General features: G+C 44.7%; 1 protein-coding gene across 2 annotated transcripts in view; it reads left to right on the plus strand.

Moving 5' to 3' along the window:
* The first annotated feature begins 2489 nt into the window (after positions 1-2489).
* LAMB2 (laminin subunit beta 2) overlaps positions 2490-26790 on the plus strand; it is a 79182-nt gene continuing 54881 nt past the window's right edge. Inside the window, exons 1-7 of one of the 2 annotated variants that reach the window (XR_009153310.1) lie at positions 2490-2990; positions 13548-13717; positions 15274-15409; positions 19336-19409; positions 20540-20728; positions 21093-21156; positions 25861-26066. Coding sequence is in view for 1 of the 2 variants with exons in the window: in XM_058168156.1 (XP_058024139.1) it covers positions 2933-2990; positions 13548-13717; positions 15274-15409; positions 19336-19409; positions 20540-20728; positions 21093-21156; positions 25861-26066 (897 nt within the window). In the remaining variant the exon portion in view is untranslated. The remainder of the gene's footprint in view (positions 2991-13547; positions 13718-15273; positions 15410-19335; positions 19410-20539; positions 20729-21092; positions 21157-25860; positions 26067-26790) is intronic. The other variant, XM_058168156.1, reaches the window with a different exon arrangement.

Here is a 26790-nt window from a genome sequence, read left to right on the forward strand (position 1 = left end):
CAAGGATGGATGTATAGTATTGCACTTCTACTCAGCAGTGGGGACAGACCCTAGGCCTAAACTCCAGAAATTTTGAGTGAACATAGACATTTCACACTTAAGTCTTCATGTGGGATCCATCTGAGGAATATGGGTGTTTTTTTTTTAACCGTGAATACAAACTGATTCTCAAAGAATATAGCAACAGTACTGGCACTTAGACTTGCATACCACTTCACAGTGCTTTACAGCATTCTCTAAGCAGTTTACAGAGTCAGCATTTTGCCCCAAACAATCTGGGTCCTCATTTTACTGACCTCAGAAGGATGGAAGGCTGAGTCAACCTTGAGCCCATCAGGATCGAACTCCTGGCAGTGGGCAGAGTTAGCCTGCAACACTGTACTCTAACCACTGTGCCAATATAGTCCATCTGTGCTTAAATTCCAGTTTCAATGGCCCTGTGCCCCAAAGACGGAAGTCCTATTGCGATACCATATCACAGAACCAACAGATGGATACAGTCCTTCTATCCAGTGGCCTGCACAACTAGTCGATGTACTGTGACTTTTAAGAGTGGCTATTAATCTGTTGCAAAAAAAACCCAAAACCCACAGTACTTTAAACACTGATTTATTTATTCTGAATGAGCTTTTGAAAGTAATATAACCCATGAAAGCCCACAACAGAATAAATGTGTTAGTTTTCAAACTGCCACAAGTTTATCTTAATGTTTAGAGAAGAAATCCTTTTGTGCTTGTACAATGCCTACCACAAGCCAAGAGACCAGAGAAGATTTGGCTCACAGTGTTATTCTTGAATCTGCTCCTTTTCTGTATTTTCTTAACCAAGCAACATTTTACCAAGCAGCCACGACCACAGTCCAGCTTTTCAAAACCTGCATCTTCATGATATGCCAATACTGGACTTACGACCATAACTGAGACCAAAATTTCTCTTAAGTGAGACATATATTAAGTGAGTTTTTCCCAGTGGTGAAATCCAATTTTTTTTTGCTACCGGGTTTTTTGGGCGTGGCTTGGTGGATGTAGCAGGGGAAGGATACTGCAAAAACTCCATTCCCACCCCACTCCAGGGAAAGGATACTGCAAAATCCCCATTCCCTCCCCATTCCTGGGGGAAGGATATTGCAAAATCTCCATTCCCACCCCACTCCTGGGGGAAGAATATTGCAAAATCTCCATTCCCACCCCACTCTGGGGCCAGCCAGAGGTGGTATTTGCTGGTTCTCCCAACTGCTCAAAATTTCCATTACCGGTTCTCTAGAACCTGTCAGAACCTGCTGGAGTTCATCCCTGGTTTTGCCCCATTTTATGACCTTTCTTGCCATGATTGTTAACTGAATGACTGCAATTGATAAGCTAATAACATGGCTGTTAAGGGAATCGGGCTTCCCCGTTGATTTTGCTTGTCAAAAGGTTGCAAAACCTGTTCACATGATTTTGGGGCACAGCAATGGTCATAAGTATGAACCAAGCATCTGAATTTTGATGGCATGGCCCTGAGGGTGCTGCAAAGGTTGCAACTGTGAAAAACAGTCATGTCGCTTTTTTTCAGTCCTGTTGTAACTTTGAATGGTCACTAAATGGACGGTTGTAAATCAAGGACTACCTGTGTTGTACTAATCCATTTGAGCTGCTTCTATTAATCAAAGTAGTTCCTTACAAACAGAGGGCCTCTGTGGCTCAGACTGGTAAGACAGTCTGTTATTAACAACAGCTGCCTGCAATTACTGCAGGTTCAAGTCCCACCAGGCCCAAGGTTGACTCAGCCTTCCATCCTTTAGGTAAAATGAGGACCCAGATTGTTGGGGGGCAATAAGTTGACTTTGTATATAGTATACAAATGGATGAAGACTATTGCTTGACATAGTGTAAGCCGCCCTGAGTCTTCGGAGAAGGGCGGGATATAAATGCAGATTAAAAAAACACACCACTTCCTTCATTGTAACTAAGCAGAAAGGCTAATTACCGATTGTCACAAATGGCTTTAAAACACTCCAATGAAAATTGCTGCCCAAATATATATAATTCAGATATAATAATATGAGCAGAGAGTAACAGAGTTGGAAGGGACTTTGGAGGTCATGTAGTCCAACCCCCTGCTCACACAGGAGACCTATACTACAAAGCACCCCGGATCTTTGGGAATAGAACCCTCTGGGCCTGACAATTTGCTAAGTAAATGAAGGCCAAGTTTTGGAGATGTGAATAATAATTGACACGTCAGAATCCAGCCTGCTTCTCAGGACAGTTGTATCCATGCCCGTCTTCCGTTTGAAAACCTGGAGGGATTTTTTAAAAAACAAGAGTCTAAATCGGCAAAGCTGTCTTGCTTTTTAAAAAGAATTGCTGACACTGAACTTGAAGTACATATTTTCAGACGCAAATGGCTTAGCAGCTCCCCTGGGCATGCAGCCAACAAATAAAAAAACCATCGTGGGTGTGTGTGTGTGGGGGGGGGGTGTCCCGGCAGAGTTTTCCAAACTTAGAACGGTGGAGACCGAGTTTGCAAACGGGCGCGGGCTTCTTTTTGCGCTTTCGGGCACACCACCCCCCCCGGATCCCAGCAGAATCCGGCCCGCGCTTTTCCTTCGGCCCTGTGGCTAACTTTTTCCGACGAAGTTTAATGTTTGGAGTAGCCGTGACGCCGGCGTGAAACGAGCTGCTGCTTTATTTCCCCGCAGCGCGGGGGAAGGTGAGCCCCCGGGAGGGCAGCGGCTGCTGGTGGGACGAAGGAGAAAAAGAAGAAGAAAAAAAAAAGGGTGACCCGGGCCATCTTGCAGAAGAAGTCCCGAGTCAGAGGCGCGGTCCGGGCGAAGCGAAAGGCTGTGGGCAACCGTGCCCTGCCCTGCCCTGTCTTTAGGATCTCCGCCTTGGGTTCCCCTTCCTAGCATCATCTTTTGGCTGCCGCCTGTGGCTCAGCTCTCCTCGCCATGGCTCCCTCCAAGGCGACGGCACCGGGCATCAGAGTGTGGGGTTTCCTCCTGGCAGGTGAGTCTTCCTCCTGTCCATCTCTGCTCCTTCTGGGAGATGGGGGACCTGCCTCCGGCTTGGCCTGTCAAACCCCGCCGGACATGCCTAGTTTATTTTATTTTATATTTTATTTTTTATTATTTTATTTTAATTTATTTTAATTGTTTGTTTGTTTGTTTTGTCAAGCATGTATAAGATAACAGATATAAGTATAAACATGGTTATGAATATAATGAAATGGGGACAAATAAATGGGGACAGTAGGATAGGGACAGACCTCTTAGGAATGGGGTGAGGTCAACAGTAAAGAGTCTAGGGTTAAAGTTTGGGGAGTTTGGGGAAGAAACCACAGAGTCAGGCAGTGCATTCCAGGCATTGACAACTCCGTTATTGAAGTCGTATTTTCTGCAATCGAGTTTGGAGCGGTCTACCTTGAGTTTGCATCTATTGTGTGCTCATGTGTTGTTGCGGTTGAAGCTGAAGTAGTCACGGACAGGTAGGATGTTGTAGCAGATAATTTTATGTGCTACGCTTAGGTCAGACCTAAGTTGGCGGGAAGAGTTGGTTACACTGGTAGAGAAGAGGGTGCAAGCTCCGGACTAGCTGGGAAGGAGAGGAGGCGAAAGCACCAGGTGCAATAGAGCCACTGTGATTTCAGGTTTTTGTTATTCTTTCCTGGGGTGTTCAGCCCTGTTGAGTAGAGCTGCGGGATTGGGAGAGACACCTCCTGTCCACTGGAAAGCACACCAAAGGGTTTTGAATCCAGTTTTGGAGGTTTCAGTGTAGCCGTCTGCTCCAAATTAGCGTAGGTGTCTAAGGGGGTGGGTGGGTGAGATGCCAATAGGAGAGCGATCCCTCTATTTTGGGAATGAATGAGCATGGGGGAGTCCCAGTTACAGATAGTTTTCAACTTAAAATCGCAATTGAGTTTCCAAATTTCTGTTGCTAAGTGAGAAATTTGTTAACCGAGTTTTGCCCTGTTTTGTGACTCCTTGCCACATTTGTTAAGTAAATCACTTCAGTTGTTCAAGTTAGTAACATCAGTGGTGGATTTCCCGTGGTTCGGACGGGAGGCTCCACCCACTGACCCGAAGGTTCATCAAAAGTGATCTGCGCATGCGCAGAAGCAGAGCAAGCGCACGCGGGCATGATGCGAACCGGTAGTAAAGGTAAGTAGAACCCACAGCTGAGTAACATGGTTGTTAAGTGACAACCATGTTACTAACTTAACATCCCCATTGACTTTGCTTGTCAGAAGGTCACAAAAGGGGGATCACATGACCCCTGGAAGAAAAAATGGTCTTAAGTCGCTTTTTTCAGTGCCGTTGTAACTTCAAACGGTCAGCAAATAAATTTGTAAGTCAAGGATTACCTGTAGTCTTCTAAATTCTCAACCTTTCCTTCACCACAGACCCCCTTAAAATACCTTTTGTGGCCACGGATCCCCAAGACTTAACTGATGGCCTTATTTTTTCCCCCTTCTGCTCTGATAACCAGCAGCTCAGTCTTATGACTGTTTGTGCAGGAGAAACTCTCAGGGAGTAAAGGAGATACTGAAGTAAGTGCCGGACTGGAGATGCTGTTCCTGAGAGCCAAAGGAGCTTACATCATTTCCTCTGTGAAGATAAATATCAAGAAGAAGCATCTGTCATAGGAGAAGGGAGGAAAGCCTCCCCTTACCTATAAATGGCATGTGGCATGTAGATTTTTACTTCTGAATCTCCTGAGTCCTCGTATTAATAATTGGGAGAGGCTCATTTGTGGTGCATCCTTACCAGTGGGATCAGAGTTTTATACTTGTGAATACAAGTTTATGGAAACTTCCCTAACTGTGGTGCCTTTCTCAAGTAAAGATTCCGACTTTCAGTTGTTGTTAGTTGCCAAGTCGTGTCCGACCCATCGTGACCCAATGGACAATGTTCCTCCAGGCCTTCCTGTCCTCTACCCTCCTCTAGAGTCCATTTAAGCTCACGCCTACTGCTTCAGTGACTCCATCCACCACCTCGTTCTCTGTCATCCCGTTCTTCTTTTGCCCTCAAACTTTCCCAGCATTAGGCTCTTCTCCAGTGAGTCCTTCCTTCTCATTAGGTGGCCAAAGTATTTGAGTTTCATCTTCAGGATCTGCCTTCTAAAGAGCAGTCAGGATTGATGTCCTCTAAGACTGACCGGTTTGATCTGCTTGCATCGACTTCCAGAATACCTATCAATTCTGAGAGTTGCAATCCAGTTGTAATCCATTAAATAATCATGTGGGTCCATCGGTTACCTGTTTTTAATCCGTATCTCCGTATCTTCCCACCCACCCCCCGCCCCAATGCCTTTGGAGTCCATGGAGTGTGTGGTCTTGTGCATTCCTGATTTCTAACCAACCTTGGTTGTGTGGGGAAGCTGCACACCCATTTCCACCAGCTGGAGCCTTTGTTCCCAATTCCCTTTGAAGTTTTGGCTCCAGAGGATTTGAGGCTCAGGGAGTTGGCTAGCTGCCTGGAAGCACCATCGCACTGCGAGAGGGTGGTGGGGAGATTGAAGGCTCCCACTTGCCGCCCCTCCCTGGCAGCTGAGATGTCCCTGCTTGGGGGGATGGGGGGGGTTTAAAAGAAGCAGGTGGATTGGAAGAATGCTTTGCATGCCATCCTGCAGTAGAAGCTTAGGTAGGGTGCCTGTTGTGTTCAGCACGACACCGCCCCCCCCACTCAGACCACTGTGATCCCTGCTTGAGGCTGTGCCATCACCTCCCCACCGCAGCCTCTTGAGAGGAGATGTTCTCTGAAACTCAGCCATCATCGTTCGCAAATACAACTCTCAGCCCCCACATCCCTGGCCCAGGGCCAGGCTGGCCGAACAACAGAGCCAATCCCCGCTAGGGTTATTTCTGGCAGTGCTGCAGCTTCCGCTCTCAGGCTTAAAGGAAGGGGAGGGGAGGGTAGCTTTGACATTTCTCTTTTCCAGCCCCACCCTTGCCTGAGCCATAGAAACAGGTGGAAGAATTAGGATGGAGGAAGAAAGCCCGCCTTGATCTGAAAGATCTGCTAGGATGTTTTAGGGCCGAGGGTGTGATTTGTGTCTGTGTGAGGACTGCCGAACTAGCAGCTGTCTGAGGCAGAGCATAGATAGATAGATGGAAGATCGTGATGACAAAAAAGCCACTGCCAGTTCTTGAATTTGCAGAGCATGTTGGAATCTGTCCTCCACCTTCTTCTCACTATAACATCAAATAGCCTCGAGCTTCATTTTGCAGATGGGGAATGCGACTCACCCCAAGCCAAACTGTAATCATTCCAGGTTTAAAACCAGCTCTGTATTGATGACGGGTAGTCCTTGACCTACACCAATTCATTTAGTGACCGTTCAAAGTTACAGCGCTGTGGAAAGGAATGGCGAAAATGTAACCAGGTTTCACACTTAACGACTGTTGCAGCATCCCCATGGTCACATGATCGAAATTCGGGTTTTATTTATTTATTTATTAAATTTTTATACCGCCCTTCTCCCGAAGGACTCAGGGCGGTGTACAGCCAAAAATAAAAAGTTGATATACATACAATTTAAAACCAAGATTTAAAACTAAGCAAATTACAAAAGGCCAATATTAAAATTTAAAAATTTAAAAAACCCTAAGGCAATAAAAACCCAATTTAAAATTAATAACACTATTATGCCAGTCCCGCTTGAATAAATAGATGTGTTTTCAGCTCATGGCGAAAGGTCCGAAGATCAGGTACGTGGCGTAAGCCAGGGGGAAGTTCATTCCAGAGCGTCGGGGCTCCAACAGAGAAGGCCCTGCTCCTGGGGGCCGCCAGCCGACATTGTTTGGCGGACGGCACCCTGAGAAGACCCTCTCTGTGGGAGCGTACGGGTCAGTGGGAGGCATAAGGTAACAGCAGGCGGTCTCGTAAGTACCCGGGTCCCAAGCCATGGAGCGCTTTAAAGGTGGTAACCAAAATCTTGAAGCGCACCCGAAAGACCACAGGAAGCCAGTGCAAACTGCGTAGTAGCGATGTTACATGGGAGCCACGAGTGGCTCCCATTACTACTCGCGCAGCCGCATTCTGGACTAACTGCAGTCTCCGGGTGCACCTCAATGGCAGCCCCACGTAGAGAGCATTGCAATAATCCAACCGAGACCTAACCAGAGCGTGAGTGACCGTGCATAAGGCATCCCGGTCAAGGAAGGGACGCAACTGGCAAACCAAGCGAACTTGGTAAAAGGCCCTCCTGGAGACGGCCGCCAGGTGTTCATCAAAGGACAGCCGTCCATCCAGGAGGACGCCCAAGTTGCGTACCACCTCCTTTGGGGCCAATAACTCGCCCCCAACAGTCAGCTGTGGGTGCAGCTGACTGTACCGGGGTGCCGGCATCCACAGCCACTCCGTCTTGGAGGGATTGAGCTTGAGTCTGTTTCTCCCCATCCAGACCCGTACGGCTTCCAAACACCGGGACAGCACTTCGACAGCTTCGTTGGGGTGGTCCGGGGTGGAAAAGTACAGCTGAGTATCATCAGCGTACAGATGATAACTCACCCCGAAACCACTGATGACCTCCCCCAGCGGATTCATATAGATGTTGAACAGGAGAGGCGAGAGAATCGACCCCTGAGGCACCCCACAAGTAAGGCGCCTCGCGGACGACCTCTGCCCCCCTGTCAACACCGTCTGCGACCGGTCAGAGAGATAGGAGGAGAACCACCGATAAACGGTGCCTCCCACTCCCAATCCCTCCAACCGGCGCAGCAGGATACCATGGTCGATGGTATCAAAAGCCGCCGAGAGATCTAATAGGACCAAGGCAGAGGAGCAACCCCTATCCCTGGCCCTCCAGAGATCATCTACCAACGCGACCAAAGCCGTCTCTGTGCTATAACCGGGTCGGAAGCCGGACTGGAATGGGTCTAGATAGACAGCTTCATCCAGGTACCGGGGAAGCTGCCATGCAACCACACTCTCTACAATCTTCGCCACAAAGCGAAGGTTGGACACTGGACGATAATTCCCTAAAATAGCTGGGTCCAGGGAAGGCTTCTTGAAGAGGGGTCTCACCACCGCCTCTTTCAAGGCGGCGGGGAAAACCCCTTCCAACAAAGAAGCATTTATAATCCCCTGGAGCCAGCCTCGTGTCACTTCCTGGGTAGCCAGCACTAACCAGGAAGGACACGGGTCCAGTAAACATGTAGTTGCATGCAACCTCCCCAGCAACCTGTCCACGTCCTCGAGAGCCACAGAATCAAACTCATCCCAAATAACCTCTACGCGTCTCCGTCATCTCGGTTGGATCATCGCAATTTTGGTCCAAACTATCCCGAAGCTGAATGATTTTATCGTATAGATAACCGTTAAACTCCTCGGCTCGTCCTTGTAAAGGGTCATCCCGTCCCTCCTGATGAAGGAGGGAACGGGTCACCCGAAACAAGGCGGCCGGGCGGTTATCTGCCGATGCAATGAGAGTGGAAACGTACGAACGTTTTGCCTCCCTCATTGCCACTAGGTAGGTCTTAGTAAAAGACCTCACTAGTGTCCGATCAACCTCGAAACGGCTAGACCTCCAAGTGCTCTCTAGGCGTCTTCTCCGGCGTTTCATCTCTCTCAGCTCCTCGGAGAACCAGGGAGCCAATTGAGATCTACGCCGGGTCAGAGGCCGCAAAGGCACGACACGGTCCAAAGCCCCAGCCGCGGCCCGTTCCCAGGCCGCAACTAGTTCTTCAGTCGTGCCGTGGGCAAGATCCTCAGGGAATGGCCCAAGCTCCGTCCGGAACCTCTCCGGGTCCATCAGGCACCTGGGGCGGAACCAACGCATCGGCTCCATCTCCCTGCGGTGGTGGGCGGCGGTCCGAAAGTCTAGGCGAAGAAGAAAATGATCTGACCATGACACCGGCTCCATCACTATATCTCCTAATTCCAGATCATTAATCCACTGACCAGAGATAAAAATCAGGTCTAGTGTGCCTCCCTCAATGTGTGTAGGGCCATCAGTTACTTGAATCAAGTCCAAGGCCGTCATGGAGGCCTGGAACTCCTGAACCACCGTCGACGACAAGCCGGCCGATGGCAAGTTGAAATCCCCCAAGACCAAAAGTCTGGGAATCTCAACCGCCACCCCAGCAAGCATCTCTAGTAGCTCAGGTAGGGCTGTAGTCATGTAGCAAGGAGCCAGGTACGTGATCAACAGACCCATTTGATTACGATGGCCCCACTTCACAAGGAGGGATTCACAACCAGCTATCTGAGGTACAGTGGACTCCCTCGGCTCCAGACTCTCTTTAATCACAACCGCCACCCCCCCACCCCTACCTTGGGCCCTCGGCTGATGGAATGCACGGAAACCCGGAGGGCACAGTTCAACCAGGGGTACACCCCCCTCTGTGCCCAACCAGGTCTCCGTAATGCCCATAAAGTCCGCGGACTCCCTCTGAATCAGATCACAAATCAGGGGAGCCTTATTAACCACAGACCGGGCATTGCACAGCCTCAGCCGAAGACCCAAGCTCTGAGGGTCCTGACCATCCGGGGAATGAGTAAGGACTGAGGGGCCGGAGCACGTGATCGCTTTTAAACATCGAACACGTGCTCCCAAAGAACGATACGGCCCCTTGCCTCCGCCATATCTGCCTCTCCCACTTACCGTACAGATGGAATGACACTCTACGCTCTGAACACTCCCCTCCCCCATGACGTGCATACGACTGTTATTTACAGGTAGCCCTTGACTTATAACAGTTCATTTAGTGACCGTTCAAAGATACGACGGCACTGAAAAATGTGACTTATGACCATTTTTCATAGTTACGACCAGTGGTGAAACCTGAACTGGTTTACTACTGGTTCGCTGGCTGGGCATGCACGGCTCACCAAATGCACACTGTGCATGCGCAGTGCACGCCAAACGCAAGCTGCTCACACGCGCAATGCACACCAAAAGGAGGCTTGGGAAGGTAAGTAGAACAGCGCATGGAAGGGGTGATCAGCGGTGGCATGTGTGGGAACTTTTAAAAAAACTTTTTAAAAGCATTTTTTACTACCAGCTCGGGCAAATAGGTAGTAAAAAATACTTTAAATTTTTTTGTAAAGGTTCCACCGATCACAGCTGGGCCGTGGGATAGTCAACTTTTTTTTACTTTTTTTAAAGCATTTTTTTACTACCTATTCACGGAACGGGTATTAAAAAAATGTTTTTAAAAGGTAAAAGAAAGGCTCTGACTATCATAGCTGTGCCGCGCGATCATTGGAACCTTTTTTTTTACCTTTTAAAAGCATTTTTTTTATTACCAGCTTGGGCGAATAGGTAGTAAAAAAATGCTTTTAAAAGCTAAGAAAAAGGTACCAGACCCACACTCACGAGGTCCACAATGATACCAGACCCACACTCACGAGGTCCACACAGGATGTCACCACCACACATCCACCCAGAAAGCAGACCCAAACCCACACTGATCAGGAAGCACGACCAAGGACCAGAAGCCAGACCGCAGCTGCAACATTAGCCATTTCAAACCCCTCCAATCCATACATGCAGCAGACTGACACCCACTACGAAGATGTAGCACGACCACAAACACGAAGCCAAACAGCAGCAGTGCAGCTCACCAGCTCAAATCCCCCTGCAACTCAGACTAATCTGAGCACAACCAAGCCCCCACCCAAACAGGACACACCCCCAGCCAATCAGAGCACAAAAAACCCTCATCCAATCAGAGCACAGCCAAGCTCCCACCCAATCAGTTCAAACCCCCACTAGCAGTTAAAAAGGAAGAAACAGCTGCAATCACACATTGCTCCCAGAAGCACGAAGCTGAAGCCTGAAGATGACGAATGAGACTTCGTCGAAACGTCGCCAAGACACTTCCAATTTTACGCGAGAGAAAACCCGAATAACCAAAGACCTACATACAAACACCCGCGAAAACCTCAGAAAACAAATATATATATATATATATATATATATATATATTTTAAAGAACATTTTGAGTGGGCTCTTGTTAACTTTTATCCAAGGCTGTTTTTCAGTTCACATCTGCTTAAGACATAGAATTTCAATTCATCTGAGTCTTGTATTAAAACCTCAGGCTTTCTTTCTAAAGATAAAACCAGGGGGAAGAGAACAATTGGAAAAGCATCTCTTAAATCTGAATAATAGACAGCCAAACTGAAGACCACCCCTGTTCTGTCTTCATTAAAGTCCAAATCTTCATTAAAATGTGTTTATATGCAGAATTAATATTTTTTTGTATTTGGAGGGAACTTTTGGTTTGGAACAAAATGATTTGGCTCCTTTTCCCCTCTCTTCCCCCATTAGACTGAGAAAGACATCTCTGGTATGATGGTATGTGATGATGGATGTTATTTGGTAGTGGGGTTAGATGTATTTAAGGAGGAAAAAAACTTGACTGGGGGCCAAGTGCTATGGAATGCATAAGACTGTGGAGTGTTTGCCAGTCGCTCCCTGTATATTGTCAAGAAAGAAGAAACAAGTCAAAGCAGCACATCAAATGGAAAATAAGCTGTACTTACAGGAAGACCCTGTAAAAAAATAAATACAGTAAAACAGGTATTCTTTCCATAAACTATTTCTTCAGGAGTCCGGGAAAAAAACCACGGTACTTCTTTCCTAGTAAAGAAATAGAATGCATTGAATATGAGTTTTCTTTCAAATGGGTATTATGCAGCCCATAAAATAACAATGATTTCAGGGAAAATAACTTGAATAGTTACCTGGAAATCAATTCCATTTAGCCTCCAGGAGATCACTGCTCAGTAAATATGCAGAGGATTGAGCCATACATTTTTCTGATTTAAATGTAGTTAATTTTGTTGAAGTATTTAGCTCTGCCTGCTCTGCCTTTTTTGTTGGTCTTCTTTTACTTTCAGAGGTATTGTTAGAGTTCTAAATCCTTCTTTTTCTTCAGAAACCTAGTTTAAGTGCCCCAGGTTTTGCTCCCCACTTGCACAGCAAAGTCTTCCCTTGATTACAAATAGTCCTTGACATATGAGCAGTGGTGGGATCCTACTGGTTTAACAACCGGTTTGCTGATCGTGCGCTTTGCGCGTGCGCTTTGCGTGCGTAATTGAATGAAAAATCCGCTTTGCTGCACTAATCAGCTGTGAGGATATAGCTAAGTAAAGCACAGGGTGGGCGGGCAGGCCCAGCTGATCGTTGGAGCAAACTGGTTCGCTCCCAGCTGATCGTTGGATCTACCGGTTCACCCAAACCCGTCCAAACCGGTAGAATCCCACGTCTGCATATGACCGTAATGGAGCCTGGCAATTATGGTCATAAATCCATAAAGCGGGTTGTCACATGAATGATCCAATTTTATATCTTGGTTTTCTGGTGGTCATTAAGCGAATGCCATGGTCGCTAACCAAACCCATAGTAAGCTATGGAGCGTTTTTACTGACAACTGGAAATAAATGCCATTTTTTTGGCAAAAACTTTGTAAATCACGGTCACATAACTGCAGGATTCTGCAAATGATTGTAAATGCAGGCCAGTTGCCAAGTGTCCAAAATGCAGTCATGTGTCTAAAGGGGGGAGGGGACATTAGGATGCTTGGTTGTAACGTACCTTTTGGGCAGTAGTGGGTTTCAAACCCTGTCACTACCAGTTTGCTTGTGGGCGCGTGTGTGGGAGAGCGGAGCCTCCTGCTGCCGCCGCTACTAGTTCGCCCGATCTGCAATCCACCACTGCTTTTGGGGTGCCCGTTGTTACTTTGAACAGTCACTAACTGGTCGGTTATAAGTTGAGGATTGCCTGTGTAGCAATTTTCCACTTTATTCCCATGATGTTTCCTTCAGTTTCTGTCCAACTTTAAGCTTAATTTATTTTTAGCTATAGGAATAGTATTTAAAGAATTTTTTCCCTTATTCCCACACCATCCAGTGCTAGCTTTATGGTGTGGAAAAATTGTTAGGTTTTACCAGCCTTGACATGGGAGTCAAAGTTAGGTATTCAATAGTGGGAGTCAGGCTGGCTTTTCAAGTTAAATGTGACCACAATTTTGTGGTCATTTCTGGTCAGTTTTTTGAAAGCTGCTATTCTGCTTTTTGCTCCTTAAAGAACTGGACATAGCACTTTCAGGAAACTGCTAGGGGTCTGGAATAACATAATAGTGAAATAGTATGCTATAAATAAATATTTTTTTATTTATAAAAAAATTAAAAATAGGTGAAATAATGTAACTATATAGTGCTATTGCCAGCTCAGGCCTTCACTTTGCCTCAGCTCATAACAGGAAAGAATCTGCAGATCAGTGATTGGCAACTACAGGTAGATCTCAACTTATAAGTTTGTTTAGTGTTTTATCTGAGATTTCTTTTTTTGATGGATACTAAACAGATAATGCCCTGATCCAATAATTTGCTCTTGAATAATTATGCAGTAGAAAAAGTTTCTCTTCCAATAATATTTCAGTTGAAAAACTGTTTTGTGTTACCTGAAACTCAGACTCTGCTTTTAGCAAATTCAAATACTGCTAATGGAATCTTATTTTTTGATTGTAATTCGGGTCCCAATGGTTCAGTGCTTCCTAGGGCCCTATCCTGTCTCCAGGATAATATTTTCCCTTGGCACCTTCTCTCTCCACAGTGCTGGGAGGAGTGCTGTGCCAGGAACCTGAATATCCCCATGGCTGTTCCCACGGCAGCTGCTACCCAGCCACTGGAGATCTGCTGGTAGGCAGGGCTGATAGACTCTCTGTCACTTCTACCTGTGGCCTGCGACACCCACAGCCTTACTGCATTGTCAGTCATTTGCAGGTGAGTATTGGATAGCAAAGGTAGGTAGAGATGATGATGATTAGTTTAATTTAATTTAATTTAATTTAAATTCATTTATTATTATTAATCGAATACATAAATAAATAAATTATTAAATTAATTTAATAATATTAGTCCTAATAATAAATAGAAGCATGAATTTCATGTTTAATGAATAAAAGTAAATAATCTATATACTTAGATATTATCTTAACAGTTCTTATGTCCTTGGTTAGGACTCAAAATGTTACATTTTTACCAGTCCCAGGCTGTGAATTGATTTGAAGATTTATTATTATTATTATTATTATTATTATTAATAATAATAATAATAATAATAATAATAATAATAATACGGAACATTGTACATCTTAAGAAAGTACTTGGTTGATACCTAGGACGCTGGCAGCAATCCGTATCAACCATTACCCCCGTCAATGGTATTTGTGATGGATTTTTGAGTGTTCAGTTGACTGAGTTTCATGTTTAATGAATAAAGTATAATAATAATAATAATAATGATGATGATGATGATGATGATGAAATCTTGAAACAAATCTTGAAATCTTAAAAATTGAATCTTGAAACAACAGCAATAACAACACCAATAATAATTGTAGTAGTAGTAGCAGCAGTAGGCGCCTTGTAGGCAATTCCAAAACAACTGGAGCACCACTTGAACACAATAGGCATTGACAAATTCGTCATCAGTCAGTTGCAGAATGTGGTTTTACTTGGAGCAGCTTCTATCCTGCGACGATATCTCTAACACCGTCAAACATCCAGATTTGCCTGTCCCAGGTCCTTGGTAAGGACTTGATAGGTAGACAAAAATGCCAAATCCAGTCTGAACATCTGGCTGAGTTGTGTGGTGATGATGATGGTGATGATGATAATTATTATTATTTACTTTATTCATTAAACATGAAACTCAATCAACTGAACATTCAAAAATGCATCACAAATACCATTGACTGGTGCTAATGGTTGATATGGGTTGCTGCCAGCATCCTAGGTATCAACCAAGTACCTTCTTAAGATGTACGATGTTCCAAGTAGTGCAGATTTTTGCAGTTCCGCTGGTGATGGCTGTTGTTGTTGTTGTTGTTATTTTGTGCCTTCAAGTTATTGTTGACTCCTGACAATTGGACAAGTCCCTACAGTTTTCATGACAAGATTTCAGAAGTGGTTTGCTGTTGTCTCCTTCCTAGGGTTGTGAGAGAGTGACTGGGCATCCGCCCACTTTTACAGCTGCTTGCAGTGTCCTATGGTCATGTGTCCACCATGGATTCACTTAACAGCCATGCTGTTGCTATTTGACTGCAACATTTTCTTAACAACCACTATAACAAAAAGTTGTTGAAACACGGCGCCAGTAATTGGACTTCTGTTCATTAATAATTCTACCTTGCAAGACTCGGAGCTAATTTTTTGCAGTACAGAAGCTAATAGCTCCTTCTCTATATGTTAAATCAAGTTTCCTTCCGTATCAAATTCTCCCCCGAATCCATTTTTATGGGGAGAACAGCCTGTATGTGGCTCCATTTCTTTAACAGGATGAGAAAAAGTGTTTTGTGTGCGACTCACGTCGACCTTATGATCCTGTGTCCAACCGTAACAGCCATCGCATTGAGAATGTCATCACTGCCTTTGCTCGCTATCGGAAGAAGACCTGGTGGCAGTCAGAGAACGGTAAGAAATGGAAATCTCCATACATAAATGCCAGGATGGCAAGTTTTTGAAGAGTTGTACAGGCAATCATCAGTGCAAATCAGTTGTCCAATCATTAGGTGTCAGTACTGATGATGTTACCTAATTCGGTAATGAAAAGTCTGCAAGAAAACAACCAAGCTCAGAGTATACCAAGGACCCCTCATGAAGTATCGGACTATAAGGATGTTTGATCTAGCACTTGCCGGGAAGGGTGTGTTTTGAACTATGTTTTATGGATTGTTGTTGCCTAGAGTCATTGTATGAGATAGGTGACCATGCGAGTCCTGTAAATAATGAAATATATGGAACCATCTTTCAGAGTAGAGCACCATAAATGTCCTTGAGCTATCTTAGCCACCCTGAGATGTAGATGGGCTTAGGAAATGGTTTGTGTCAGAGTGTTTACAGTGTGACTATTATTTTGAGACAACCAAGGAGCAAAATGCAGGACACAGAGGTTTATCTTACAAACAGTGGTTTATATACAAGATTTTTATATACATACATATACGTGGTAGGCACATACCAGGCAAGCAATCAATCTTCAACTCTACACAGTGAACTACAATGCAGATAGGATACACCGAGGGGACTAATACACGAGGAGAGAGAGATACGCCCTCTCATGGCCTCCCTTATATAGACAGCTTCTTAAAGCAGCAATAACCCTGCTGACTCATCCTCAGTCTTAAAGCGGCTGGTCAGCTTTAAATCCTCATTACCCTGACAGTTTGTATGTCACCTTTACATTGGGGCAAGGAAATTATGTGAATTGCTACTAGTTAAAAGATGTTGTGCAATATCTTCTACAGATATTTTTGTGGAAAGGGAAAAAAAGGAAGAAATTGCAAAAAAAAAAAAAAAACCCATGGAAAAGTTATCATCTAAGTGGTGATCTGCCCCCTCCCCCCATTAAATATCATCAATGAGGCTGGGTAATCTCTTTATTTATTAGACTTTAGATTTATTACACTATAAGATTTATTGTTGAATACAGCAGTCCTCATCTTATGACCCATTGCTTAATCATGAATAAAAGAAAGATGCTTTAAAGCCTTTTATAAGATAACGAGCTGGATGCCTCTCCTTTGCTACTATGTGATTGGGCATGATAAATTGATACTTAAAGCCTGAAACTTAATGTAGAATGTGTAACTCCATAGAATCAGAGCATGTTAATATAAGGCAACTGGCAGTTGGAACAGTGGGAGAGGGGCCCGCAGGCCGGATGAGTCATGTGCTGGCCACGTCCACACCCGGTTTAGCAAAGGGATAGCATCAGAGCATGTTAATATAAGGCAACTGGCAGTTGGGACAGAGTTCCTTTCAGGTGGGGAGGGGGAGTAGAACGTCTAATTCCTTAGCATCAGAGCGTGTGAATATAATACTGTATATGAAATAATAATGATCCGATGGTCATTTCGAAAAATCCTTTCTTAGCAAGCACCTAGAAGCCAAGAGGAACATACGTGCCAAATTTCAAGTTTGTAGGCTTTACCGTTCTGGAGATTTCGTGATGAGTGAGTGAGTGGTATTTGGCTTTTATATATATATTGACAAGGAAGACATCAGAAACTACTCTCAGGCTACTTAATGTCTAATGCTCAAGTCACCCTTCAAATGCTTTACCGTAATGCACAGTGCTCTGCTTAGGAGAGGTGAAGCTGATGGGAGCTGGTTGACCTGATCCCTGCTGTACAATCGCAAGGGTGTTATAAGCTGGCTACCAGCAGGCAGCCTATGCCTAGATATGCACAGCCGTTTTCTTCCTTGCCGCACTACTGCATGTTTCTCTGCAGCAACCCAACCTTACAACCGGGTCGGCCTGCCCTGGATCTGCATGTTCTTTGTTCAGAACATGTCACCTCCGAGGCAGAGTAGGAGAGAGGGCTTCCCCAGAGTCCCGTTGCTTTCCTTTTACTCCCACGCAGGGGAAATGCTGAATCATGTACAACCAAGTCCCTTCTTCCTCTGATTTTTGCCAGGTGGGGGTGGGGGCTCCTACAGGAAGAGCCAGCTAGTCAAAGAGAAACTCAGCATCAGTAACTGATCTCTGGCAGCCAGACTGTCTCTCTCTGGGTCCAAAAATCACCCACACAGCTTAGAGCTCAAGTCTCCAGGGCTTCTGCTGGTTCCACAAAGTTCTCAGGTGCTTCTTCTGCCTACTGTAGATTCATCTGGAGTTGCTCCTATCCTTTGTTCCAGATTGGAGAGGGTGGACAGGATGAATCATTTTTTCCCCATTCTCAGTTTTTAAGAGGCAATTTGCAGCCAAAAAGAAAGCAATCAAAACAACAGTTTGCTTAAAATATTTACACCAGAGCAATATTTTATCTGCCCAATACAGTGAGGGTTTGTTTGTTTGTTTGGGGTTTTTGGGGGTTTTTTTTTTGCAAAAAGGATTTTTATATGTTCTTTAAAAAGGAGTAAGAGCAGATTGTTTGGATCCATTTAAGAAAAAAAAATGCACATTTCTAGGGGAGTGAAACTGACCTAACTTTCAGGGGTGGGCTTCAAAAATTTTTCTCCCCAGTTGTTGGATGAACATGGCCATGGTGGGCGTGGCCTAGTCAGCCTTCTGCACCATGGTGGGGGGGGGGTTGCCTTCCCCGGGCTCTGGAGGCTTTTCTTGAGCTTCCGGGAGGGCAAAAACAGCCTGTCCAGGCTCTGGAGGCAGGAAACGGGCCCGTTTCTAGCCTTCCTGAACTTCCGGTAGGCCTGTTTTTCACTCTCCCCGAGCCTCTGAGCGAGCCCTACACTTACCGGCATCCAAAATGGGCTGCGTGGGGACTCCTGGGAGAGGCGGGGCAGGGCGAGCGGGGCCAGCCAGGAGTGAGATTTGTGGGTTCTCCGAACTGCACAGAATCTTAGCTAGAGGTTCGCCCGAACCCCTGTGAACCCCCAGCAGCCCACCCCTGCTAACTTTTTTATTAGTTTTCAAAAAACATTGTGAATATATATATATCAGTAATTTAAGTTGTCCTGTGCTTACTGTATTTTTGTTTTATTTTTGAACCCAGGAAGCTAGCAAACTCCATTATAAAAAGTCATACATAAAATAATCAAATATATTACCAATATTATCTGGAATTTCATTCTTCGATCATGAATGCAAAAATGTGTTTATTTCTTTATAGTTCAACTCTGCCTGACCTAATGGTAGAATTTTACAAATTCAGGAGTTCTTTCCTACCACCTGTATGATTTACAAGACATATTGAGTGGTGGGGGGGAAGTTTTGTTAAAAGAGAACTGCCTTCCTTGTCAGCTGTTGGTGGTGGGATTTTGGCAGCTGCTGGAGCTAAGGTATCCCTGCATGTTGTACATATAGAAGGGAGGGGGATTTACTATGGTTCTTAAGATTTCTCCATGGCTCATAAAAGATACCCAACAACAGTGTTTCTCAACCTTCGCAATTTTAAGATATGTGGACTTCAGTGCTGCCTGGGAAATTCTGGGAGTTGAAGCCCACAAGTCGTAGGTAAAATGAGGACCCAGATTGTTGGGGGCAATAAGTTGACTTTGTATATAGTATACAAATGGATGAAGACTATTGCTTGACATAGTGTAAGCTGCCCTGAGTCTTCGGAGAAGGGCGGGATATAAATGCAAATAAAAAAAAAGGTTGAAAAACACTGCCCAACATAGTTTGGATAGGAAGAAGAGCAAGAGTGGGCCAGCTGTCATTCACGAAATTGGGTCACCGCCATTATTGATTTTCTATAATGAGAATCCCGCCAAAGTTTCCAAGGAATCTTGGATTCCCTTCCAAAATAGCTGCCTAGAATTGCTTCAAATAAGCGAAATGGCAGTATATAAATTTAATAAATAAATAAAATTAGGTCAGAAACCATTGCCCTGATATTTTTCTGGGGTCCACCCACACCCATCTCTTATTTCTTTAGGAGTGGAGCAAGTCAGTATCCGCCTGGACTTAGAGGCTGAATTCCACTTCACGCACTTAATCATGACTTTCAAGGTATGTTCCATTTGACCATAGACCAGGGGTCAGCAACCTGCGGCTCTGGAGCCGCATGTGGCTCTTTTATCCCTCTGCTGTGGCTTCCTGTTGCTGGTCGGCTCCATAATTGATAGGACTTTCAGTTAGGACAGGTAGAGGAAAAAGGACGCTGTGCTAGGAGGAGACTATGATGGGGAAACCGGACTTCTGGTCGGCTCCAGAATTGAATGGGGGATTCAATTAGGTTAGGACCTTTGTGGCTCTTTGAGTGTTTAAGGTAGCTGACACCTGCCATAGACCATAGGAGAGGGTTCCCACGATGCCTTCTTCTTTGAGAAGCATGAATGGGGAGCCTTTGTTGCCTTATGCAGTTCTTCACAAGGGAGGGCCTTTATTTAAAGTACAGAACAGACACCCATTTCCATGCCGACTTTCCTGTTGCGGTATCTAAAGGCAACACCTTTGTATGCAGTTTCCTAATTCCATTGTATACAGTGATGCAAATGATTCTTATGAAATGCGGGGTGGGGGGGGGGAAACCTTCTAAAACTACTTTGTAAAATATCAGATTAAATCTGTTTCATCTATTATGTAAACATGTATAATTAGCACTTGATTTGATGGATTATCGAGGGGAATAACAGAATTGGAAGGAACTTTGGAGATCTTCTAATTCAACCTCCGGTTTAGGCAGGAAATCCTGTACCAATTCAGACAAATGGTTGTCCGATCTCTTCTTAAAAACTTATAGTGTTGGCGCATTCACAACTTCCGGAGGCAAAGATGTAAAGATGATTTTGTTAAATTCCCTTCCCTTCCCTTCCTTTCTCTTCCCTAAAGCAACACTTACGATCACATCTCATTATTTTATTTAATTGTGAAATTTACACACTACCTCAATACAGCTTAACTCCAGGCAAGATATAACACGGATAATTAATAACGATGATAGTAATGATCGTGATGGTACTGCTACTATGAATAATAATAACAATACAGTAATTTTAAATGCAGACAATATAGAATCGTAATAAAAACTAAAAGCTGACCAACACGTCAGATGGTAACCTGAAGACAGCCAAAGTGATTCTTGTAGATTTCCAGTCCAGTTTGGAGTGATTTGTAGGGTGACGATTTCTACCCCGCAGACCTTCCGACCTGCAGCCATGCTGGTGGAGCGCTCGGCGGACTTTGGCCGCACCTGGCAGGTGTACCGCTATTTTGCCTATGACTGTGCAGCATCCTTCCCCACTGCCTCCATTGGACCCTTGAGACGTGTGGATGATGTGATCTGCGAGCCGCGATACTCGGAAATTGAACCTTCTACAGAAGGGGAGGTGAGTGTGACCCCTGGCTTCAGGTCTGCAAAGTTAGATAGTTAGACTATCAAGGTTAGATAGTCTTTGATGTACGACCAATCACTTAGCGATGACATGGCTGACTTGAAAAAGGGGACTCAGGACCTGGATTCGAAATTCCGAAGTTGGACCCTCTTTGCAGTCACGTGACCACATTTTAGAACAGTTTTGCCAACTGTTGGTTCACTTAATGACCAGTGCAAACAAAGATTGTAAAATGGGTAGGTCATTGGTCAGCAAGCTCCATAAGGATTGTAGGTTGAGGAGAACCTGTAAACAAGACTACTGCATTCAACCAGGATGTTTTCTCTTCTCTGTGTTATGTCTTTCTTCTTTGTTCTAGGTCATCTACAGAGTGCTGGATCCAGCTATTCCAATCCATGACCCCTACAGTGCAAAAATTCAGAGTGAGTTTTTTTATGGATTCTGGGCAGTGGTGAAATTCAATTTTTTTTACTACTGATTCTGTGGGCGTGGCTTGGTGGGCATGGTGTGGCTTGGTGGGCGTGGCTGGGGAAGGATACTGCAAAATCTCCATTCCCACTCCACTCCTGGGGCCAGCCAGAGGTGGTATTTGCCTGTTCTCCAAACTACTCAAAATTTCCGCTACCGGTTCTCCAGAACCTGTCAGAACCTGCTGGATTTCACCCCTGATTCTGGGACTGAAAAGAACAGAACAGTGTTTCTCTAACTTACCAATTTTAAGATATGTGTGGACTTCAGCTCCCAGAATTCCCCAGCCAGCATTCTGGGTGAGGAATTCTGGGTGTTGAAGTCCAGATATCTTAAAATTACCAAGGTTGAGAAACACTGGAGTACAGCAAGTTTGAGGTGTAGAAAAGATTCAATATTCCACCTCCCTTCATGATTTTCAGGGCTGGGTCACGTCCAAAATATTGCAAATTCTTTTCTAGATTTATTTCAGGAAAAGCCCAAATAGCTAGGTTGGCGTGTTCTTGGTGGGGTGGGATTGGAATGCTCCAGGGATATCCAAGAAATGGACCACGCCATTTTACATGCAGCTAAGTAAAGCTTTTGCTTTTTTGGTGCCACACAAATGCGAGACTACTACATACAACTTCTAAAATTCTCAGCCACCATGGCAATAAAGATAAGAATACATTTCCAAGCCATCTCTTTGAGGAAGGCCATTTCTTTATTCTCAGTTGCTAAATATCAACCTGTTGACGAGAATGGTTTCCAAAGGCAGGCAGTTCCATATCCAGAATACTCCACTGGAGTATTTTAGGCAGAAACTGCATAGCCATTTATCATAGGTGAAAAACTATCCAGGGACTCTTTTTATTGGCAGTGAAGGGGATTATGAAACTACTTTTCCAATTTTTCCGGTTCTTTTCCAACTTGATGATTCTTCTGAAAAATATATATTCTCCACTAGACTCAAAATGCTAGGTAAACATGCTATTACTACAAGAATCTCTTCCCAACGAGAAAACGTCCTAGACCAGTCTATGTAGCACACAAACACACACACACCCCTATCCATGTAAAGAGGGAGAGATTTATTTAGCTAACTAGTTAGTTCATTCTGTTCTTTTTTTTGTTTTGTTTACATTTATACCCCGCCCTTCTCCGAAGACTCAGGGCGGCTTACAGTGTATAAGGCAATTCTCAATGCAGTCTGCAGCTGGCCTTGTCTTTTGCCCTATTTCAGGCTAGTTAATTTTGGCCCTCGGTGTATTTTTTCCTCTAGCAATTACTCTGTTGGCTCCAAGGATCTGTCTGGGCATTTACTATCCCTTGCTTTCCTCCCCCCTAATGTGGTGCATATTTTTCTGATTCTGGCTGATACTTTGTACAAGCCAGTTGATCTAAAATAGAATAGAATAGAATAGAATTTTTATTGGCCAAGTGTGATTGGACACACAAGGAATTTGTCTTGGTGCATATGCTCTCAGTGTACATAAAAGAAAAGATACGTTCATCAAGGTACAACATTTACAACACAATTGATGATCAATATATCAATATAAATCATAAGGATTGCCAGCAACAAGTTATAGTCATACAGTCATAAGTGGAAAGAGATTGGTGATGGGAACTATGAAACGATTAATAGTAGTGCAGATTCAGTAAATAGTCTGACAGTGTTGAGGGAATTATTTGTTTAGCAGAGTGATGGCCTTCGAGAAAAAACTGTTCTTGTGTCTAGTTGTTCTGGTGTGCAGTGCTCTATAGCGTCGTTTTGAGGGTAGGAGTTGAAACAGTTTATGTCCAGGATGCGAGGGATCTGCAAATATTTTCACGGCCCTCTTCTTGATTCGTGCAGTATACAGGTCCTCAATGGAAGGCAGGTTGGTAGCAATTATTTTTTCTGCAGTTCTAATTATCCTCTGAAGTCTGTGTTTTTCTTGTTGGGTTGCAGAACCGAACCAGACAGTTATAGAGGTGCAAATGACAGAGTCAATAATTCCTCTGTAGAATTGGATCAGCAGCTCCTTGGGCAGTTTGAGCTTACTGAGTTGGCGCAGAAAGAACATTCTTTGTTGTCCTTTTTTAATGATGTTTTTGATGTTAGCTGTCCATTTGAGATCTTGCGATATGATAGAACCCAGAAATTTGAAGGTTTCTACTGTTGATACTGTGTTGTCAAGTATTGTGAGAGGTGGAAGTATAGTCAAGCTTCTTGCTTTCTCACCACTATCTTGAGGGATCCTTGGTGCTCTCTGAGCTTGCTTGTTTTCTTGCAGACGTTTCATTACCCAAACTAGGTAACATCATCAGGGCTAGTAAGGAGTGTTGTTTTCTGTCAGTTTATAGTCTAGTGGCTTGTCTTTCAGTGTTGGTGGGAACGTCTTAGAGATTCTTTGATTGGGCTGTTGGCTGTTGGCTGCAACAACCACTTATGTAGGACAAACAGGCAGAAGACTGGCAGAACACATCCACAAACAGCAACTAGCAGTCAGAAGACATGGTGGAAATTCTTTAATTTCACAACGTACAGGCAGATTTAACCATAGTTTCCATTGGGAAAATGTGACCATCCAAAATCAAGCCAAGTCCCAAAAACAACCATCAATAGACACATAGACATTAACTCAAGGGTGAAATGCTCCTGGTTCGGACCGGATCAGGTGATCCGGTAGCGATGGTGGTGGGTGGTTCGGAGAACCGGTAGCAAAAATCCCTGGCCCATGCCCACTCAATTGCCTGGTCGCCCGCTTGCCCGCTTCTTTTAAAAAATGCTTTTAAAAGGTAAAAAAAAAAAAGGCTCTGACGATCACAGCTGAGCTGTGTGATCATCAGAGGCTTTTTTTTTTTACTTTTAAAAGCATTTTTTACAACTTAGGTTGTAAAAAAAATGCTTTTAAAAATAAAAAAAAGATCATGCGCCACAGCTGATCACACCCCCCCAGCGTGCTGTTCTACTTATCCCATGCCTCCTTTTGGTGTGCACTGCGCGCGCCTGTGCGCACCTCACATTTGGTGGGGGGTGTACATAATGCAAGCGTGTGCGCAGCGCACATGTGCAGCCAGCAAACCGGTAGTAAACAGGTTCAGATTTCACCACTGCATTAACTATATTTATAGACTATACAAAAGACACAATCACCCAGCCCAAAAAGGAACAAAAAATCCCAAGCACCTCTCCACCAACAATCAGCACCCAGATCAGAATGATTAATTCCAGGCCTCACTTGTGGGGTGCCGCAGGGGTCGATTCTCTCGCCTCTCCTGTTCAACATCTACATGAAGCCGTTGGGCGAGGTCATCAGTGGCTTTGGGGTGAGTTATCATCTGTACGCTGATGATACTCAGCTGTACTTTTCCACCCCAGGCCACCCCAGTGAAGCTGTCGAAGTGCTGTCCCGTTGTTTGGAGGCCGTACGGGTCTGGATGGGGAGAAACAGACTCGGACTCAATCCATCCAAGACGGAGTGGCTGTGGATGCCGGCATTCCGGTACAGTCAGCTGCAACCGCGGCTGACTGTTGGGGGCGAGTCACTGGCCCCAACGGAAAGGGTGCGCAACTTGGGCGTTCTCCTGGATGAACGGCTGTCGTTTGAAGATCACTTGACGGCCGTCTCCAGGAGAGCTTTTTACCAGGTCCGCCTGGTCCGCCAGTTGCGCCCCTTTCTTGATCGGGATGCCTTATGCACGGTCACTCATGCTCTCGTCACTTCTCGACTGGATTATTGCAATGCTCTCTACATGGGGCTACCTTTGAAGTGTACCCGAAGACTGCAGTTAGTCCAGAATGCAGCTGCGTGGGTGATTGAGGGAGCACCGCGTTGCTCCCGGGTAACACCACTCCTGCGCAGTCTGCACTGGCTACCTGTGGTCTTCCGGGTGCGCTTCAAGGTTTTGGTTACCACCTTCAAAGCGCTCCATGGCTTAGGGCCCGGGTACTTACGGGACCGCCTGCTGTTACCACATGCCTCCCACCGACCCGCACGCCTCACAGAGAGGGTCTTCTCAGGGTGCCGTCCGCCAAGCAGTGTCGGCTGGCGGCCCCAGGGAAGGTCCTTCTGTGGGAGCACCTACTCTGGAACGAACTTCCCCGGTTTACGCCAATTGCCTGACCTTCGGACCTTCCGCCGAACTGAAAACTTATTTATTTATACAAGCAGGACTGGCCTGACTTTTTAAATTTAAATTTAAATTTTAAACTTTTAATGGTAATTTTATTGGGTATTTTTATGGTCAATCGACGGTTTTAATTTGGCCTTTATTGAATAAGCTTTTTAATGGTTATTTTAATATGTATATTAATTGTTTTAAATGAAGGCTGTACATCTGAGTCCTTCGGGAGAAGGGCGGTATAGAAGTTAGGGTTAACATCAGACCAACAATCAAATAAATAAACAAAATCCCAGTCAAGAAACTGTCAAAGAAGCTAACAGCAAACAGCCCAACCAAAGAACCTCTAAGACCTCCCACCCACCCATCCAGACAGGCAAGACACTAAAGTGAGAGCAAACCCCACTCCTCACTAATACTGATGATGTTATCTAGTTTGGGTAATGAAACGTCTGTAAGAAAACGAGCAAACTCACAAGGACCCTTTGTGTCAACCCTGAGCTACAACTATTCTTTATTAGTCGCCACAATCTTACGATCTTCTTGCATCTCATGATTTCAATGCCCAGATCTCCTGAAAGTCACCAACCTGAGGATGAACTTGACTAAACTGCACACTCTGGGAGACAACCTCTTGGATTCACGTCGGGAGATCAAGGAGAAATACTACTATGCGGTGTATGAGATGGTGCTGCGGGGCAACTGCTTCTGCTATGGGCATGCCTCAGAATGTGCCCCTCTCGCTGGCAATCCTGCTGCTGCTGTAGAAGGCATGGTAAGGCAGCCTGATACCACAGCAAAGATGCTGAGGCCCTAGGAAAAATGCAGTGACAAAGATGATCTTTACATCCTTGTATCCTTATGATTTATATTGATATTGTTTCCTGATTGCTTATTTGTACCCTATGACTATCATTAAGTGTTGTACCTTGATGAAGGTATCTTTTCTTTTATGTACACTGAGAACCTATGCACCAAGACAAATTCCTTGTGTGTCCAATCACACTTGGCCAATATTCTATTCTATTCTATTCTATTCTATTCTATTCTATTCTATTCTATTCTATTCTATTCCATTCCATTCCATTCCATTCCATTCCATTCCATTCCGTTCTATGATAAGGGTCCTGGATACTAAATCATAAAATGAATGGTTCAAAATATCATCCCGTCCTCTTTTGCCTGCCACCAGTATGATGAATGTTGCTCCCCTCGAAAGCCTGCAAAACTGTATTTTTTAAGTAAAATATAATCTTTTGTAGAATAGCATTGCCTGCCCCCGTCTGCTTACTACTGAATCAGTAGAGCGTGCAGTTCATGCATACTTCCTGGAATTTTGTGATAGACAAAAGGCAAGAAATAAATAAATTAAGCAGGCTGAAAGAAATACAGGTAGTCAACTTACAATAGTTCATTTAGTGACCGTTCAAAGTTACGACAGCACTGAAAAAAGCGACTTGACTGTTTTTCACAGTTAATGACCATTGCTGCATGTGATC

Source organism: Ahaetulla prasina, chromosome 2 (genome assembly GCF_028640845.1).
Source record: "Ahaetulla prasina isolate Xishuangbanna chromosome 2, ASM2864084v1, whole genome shotgun sequence".
NCBI lineage: Eukaryota > Metazoa > Chordata > Lepidosauria > Squamata > Colubridae > Ahaetulla > Ahaetulla prasina.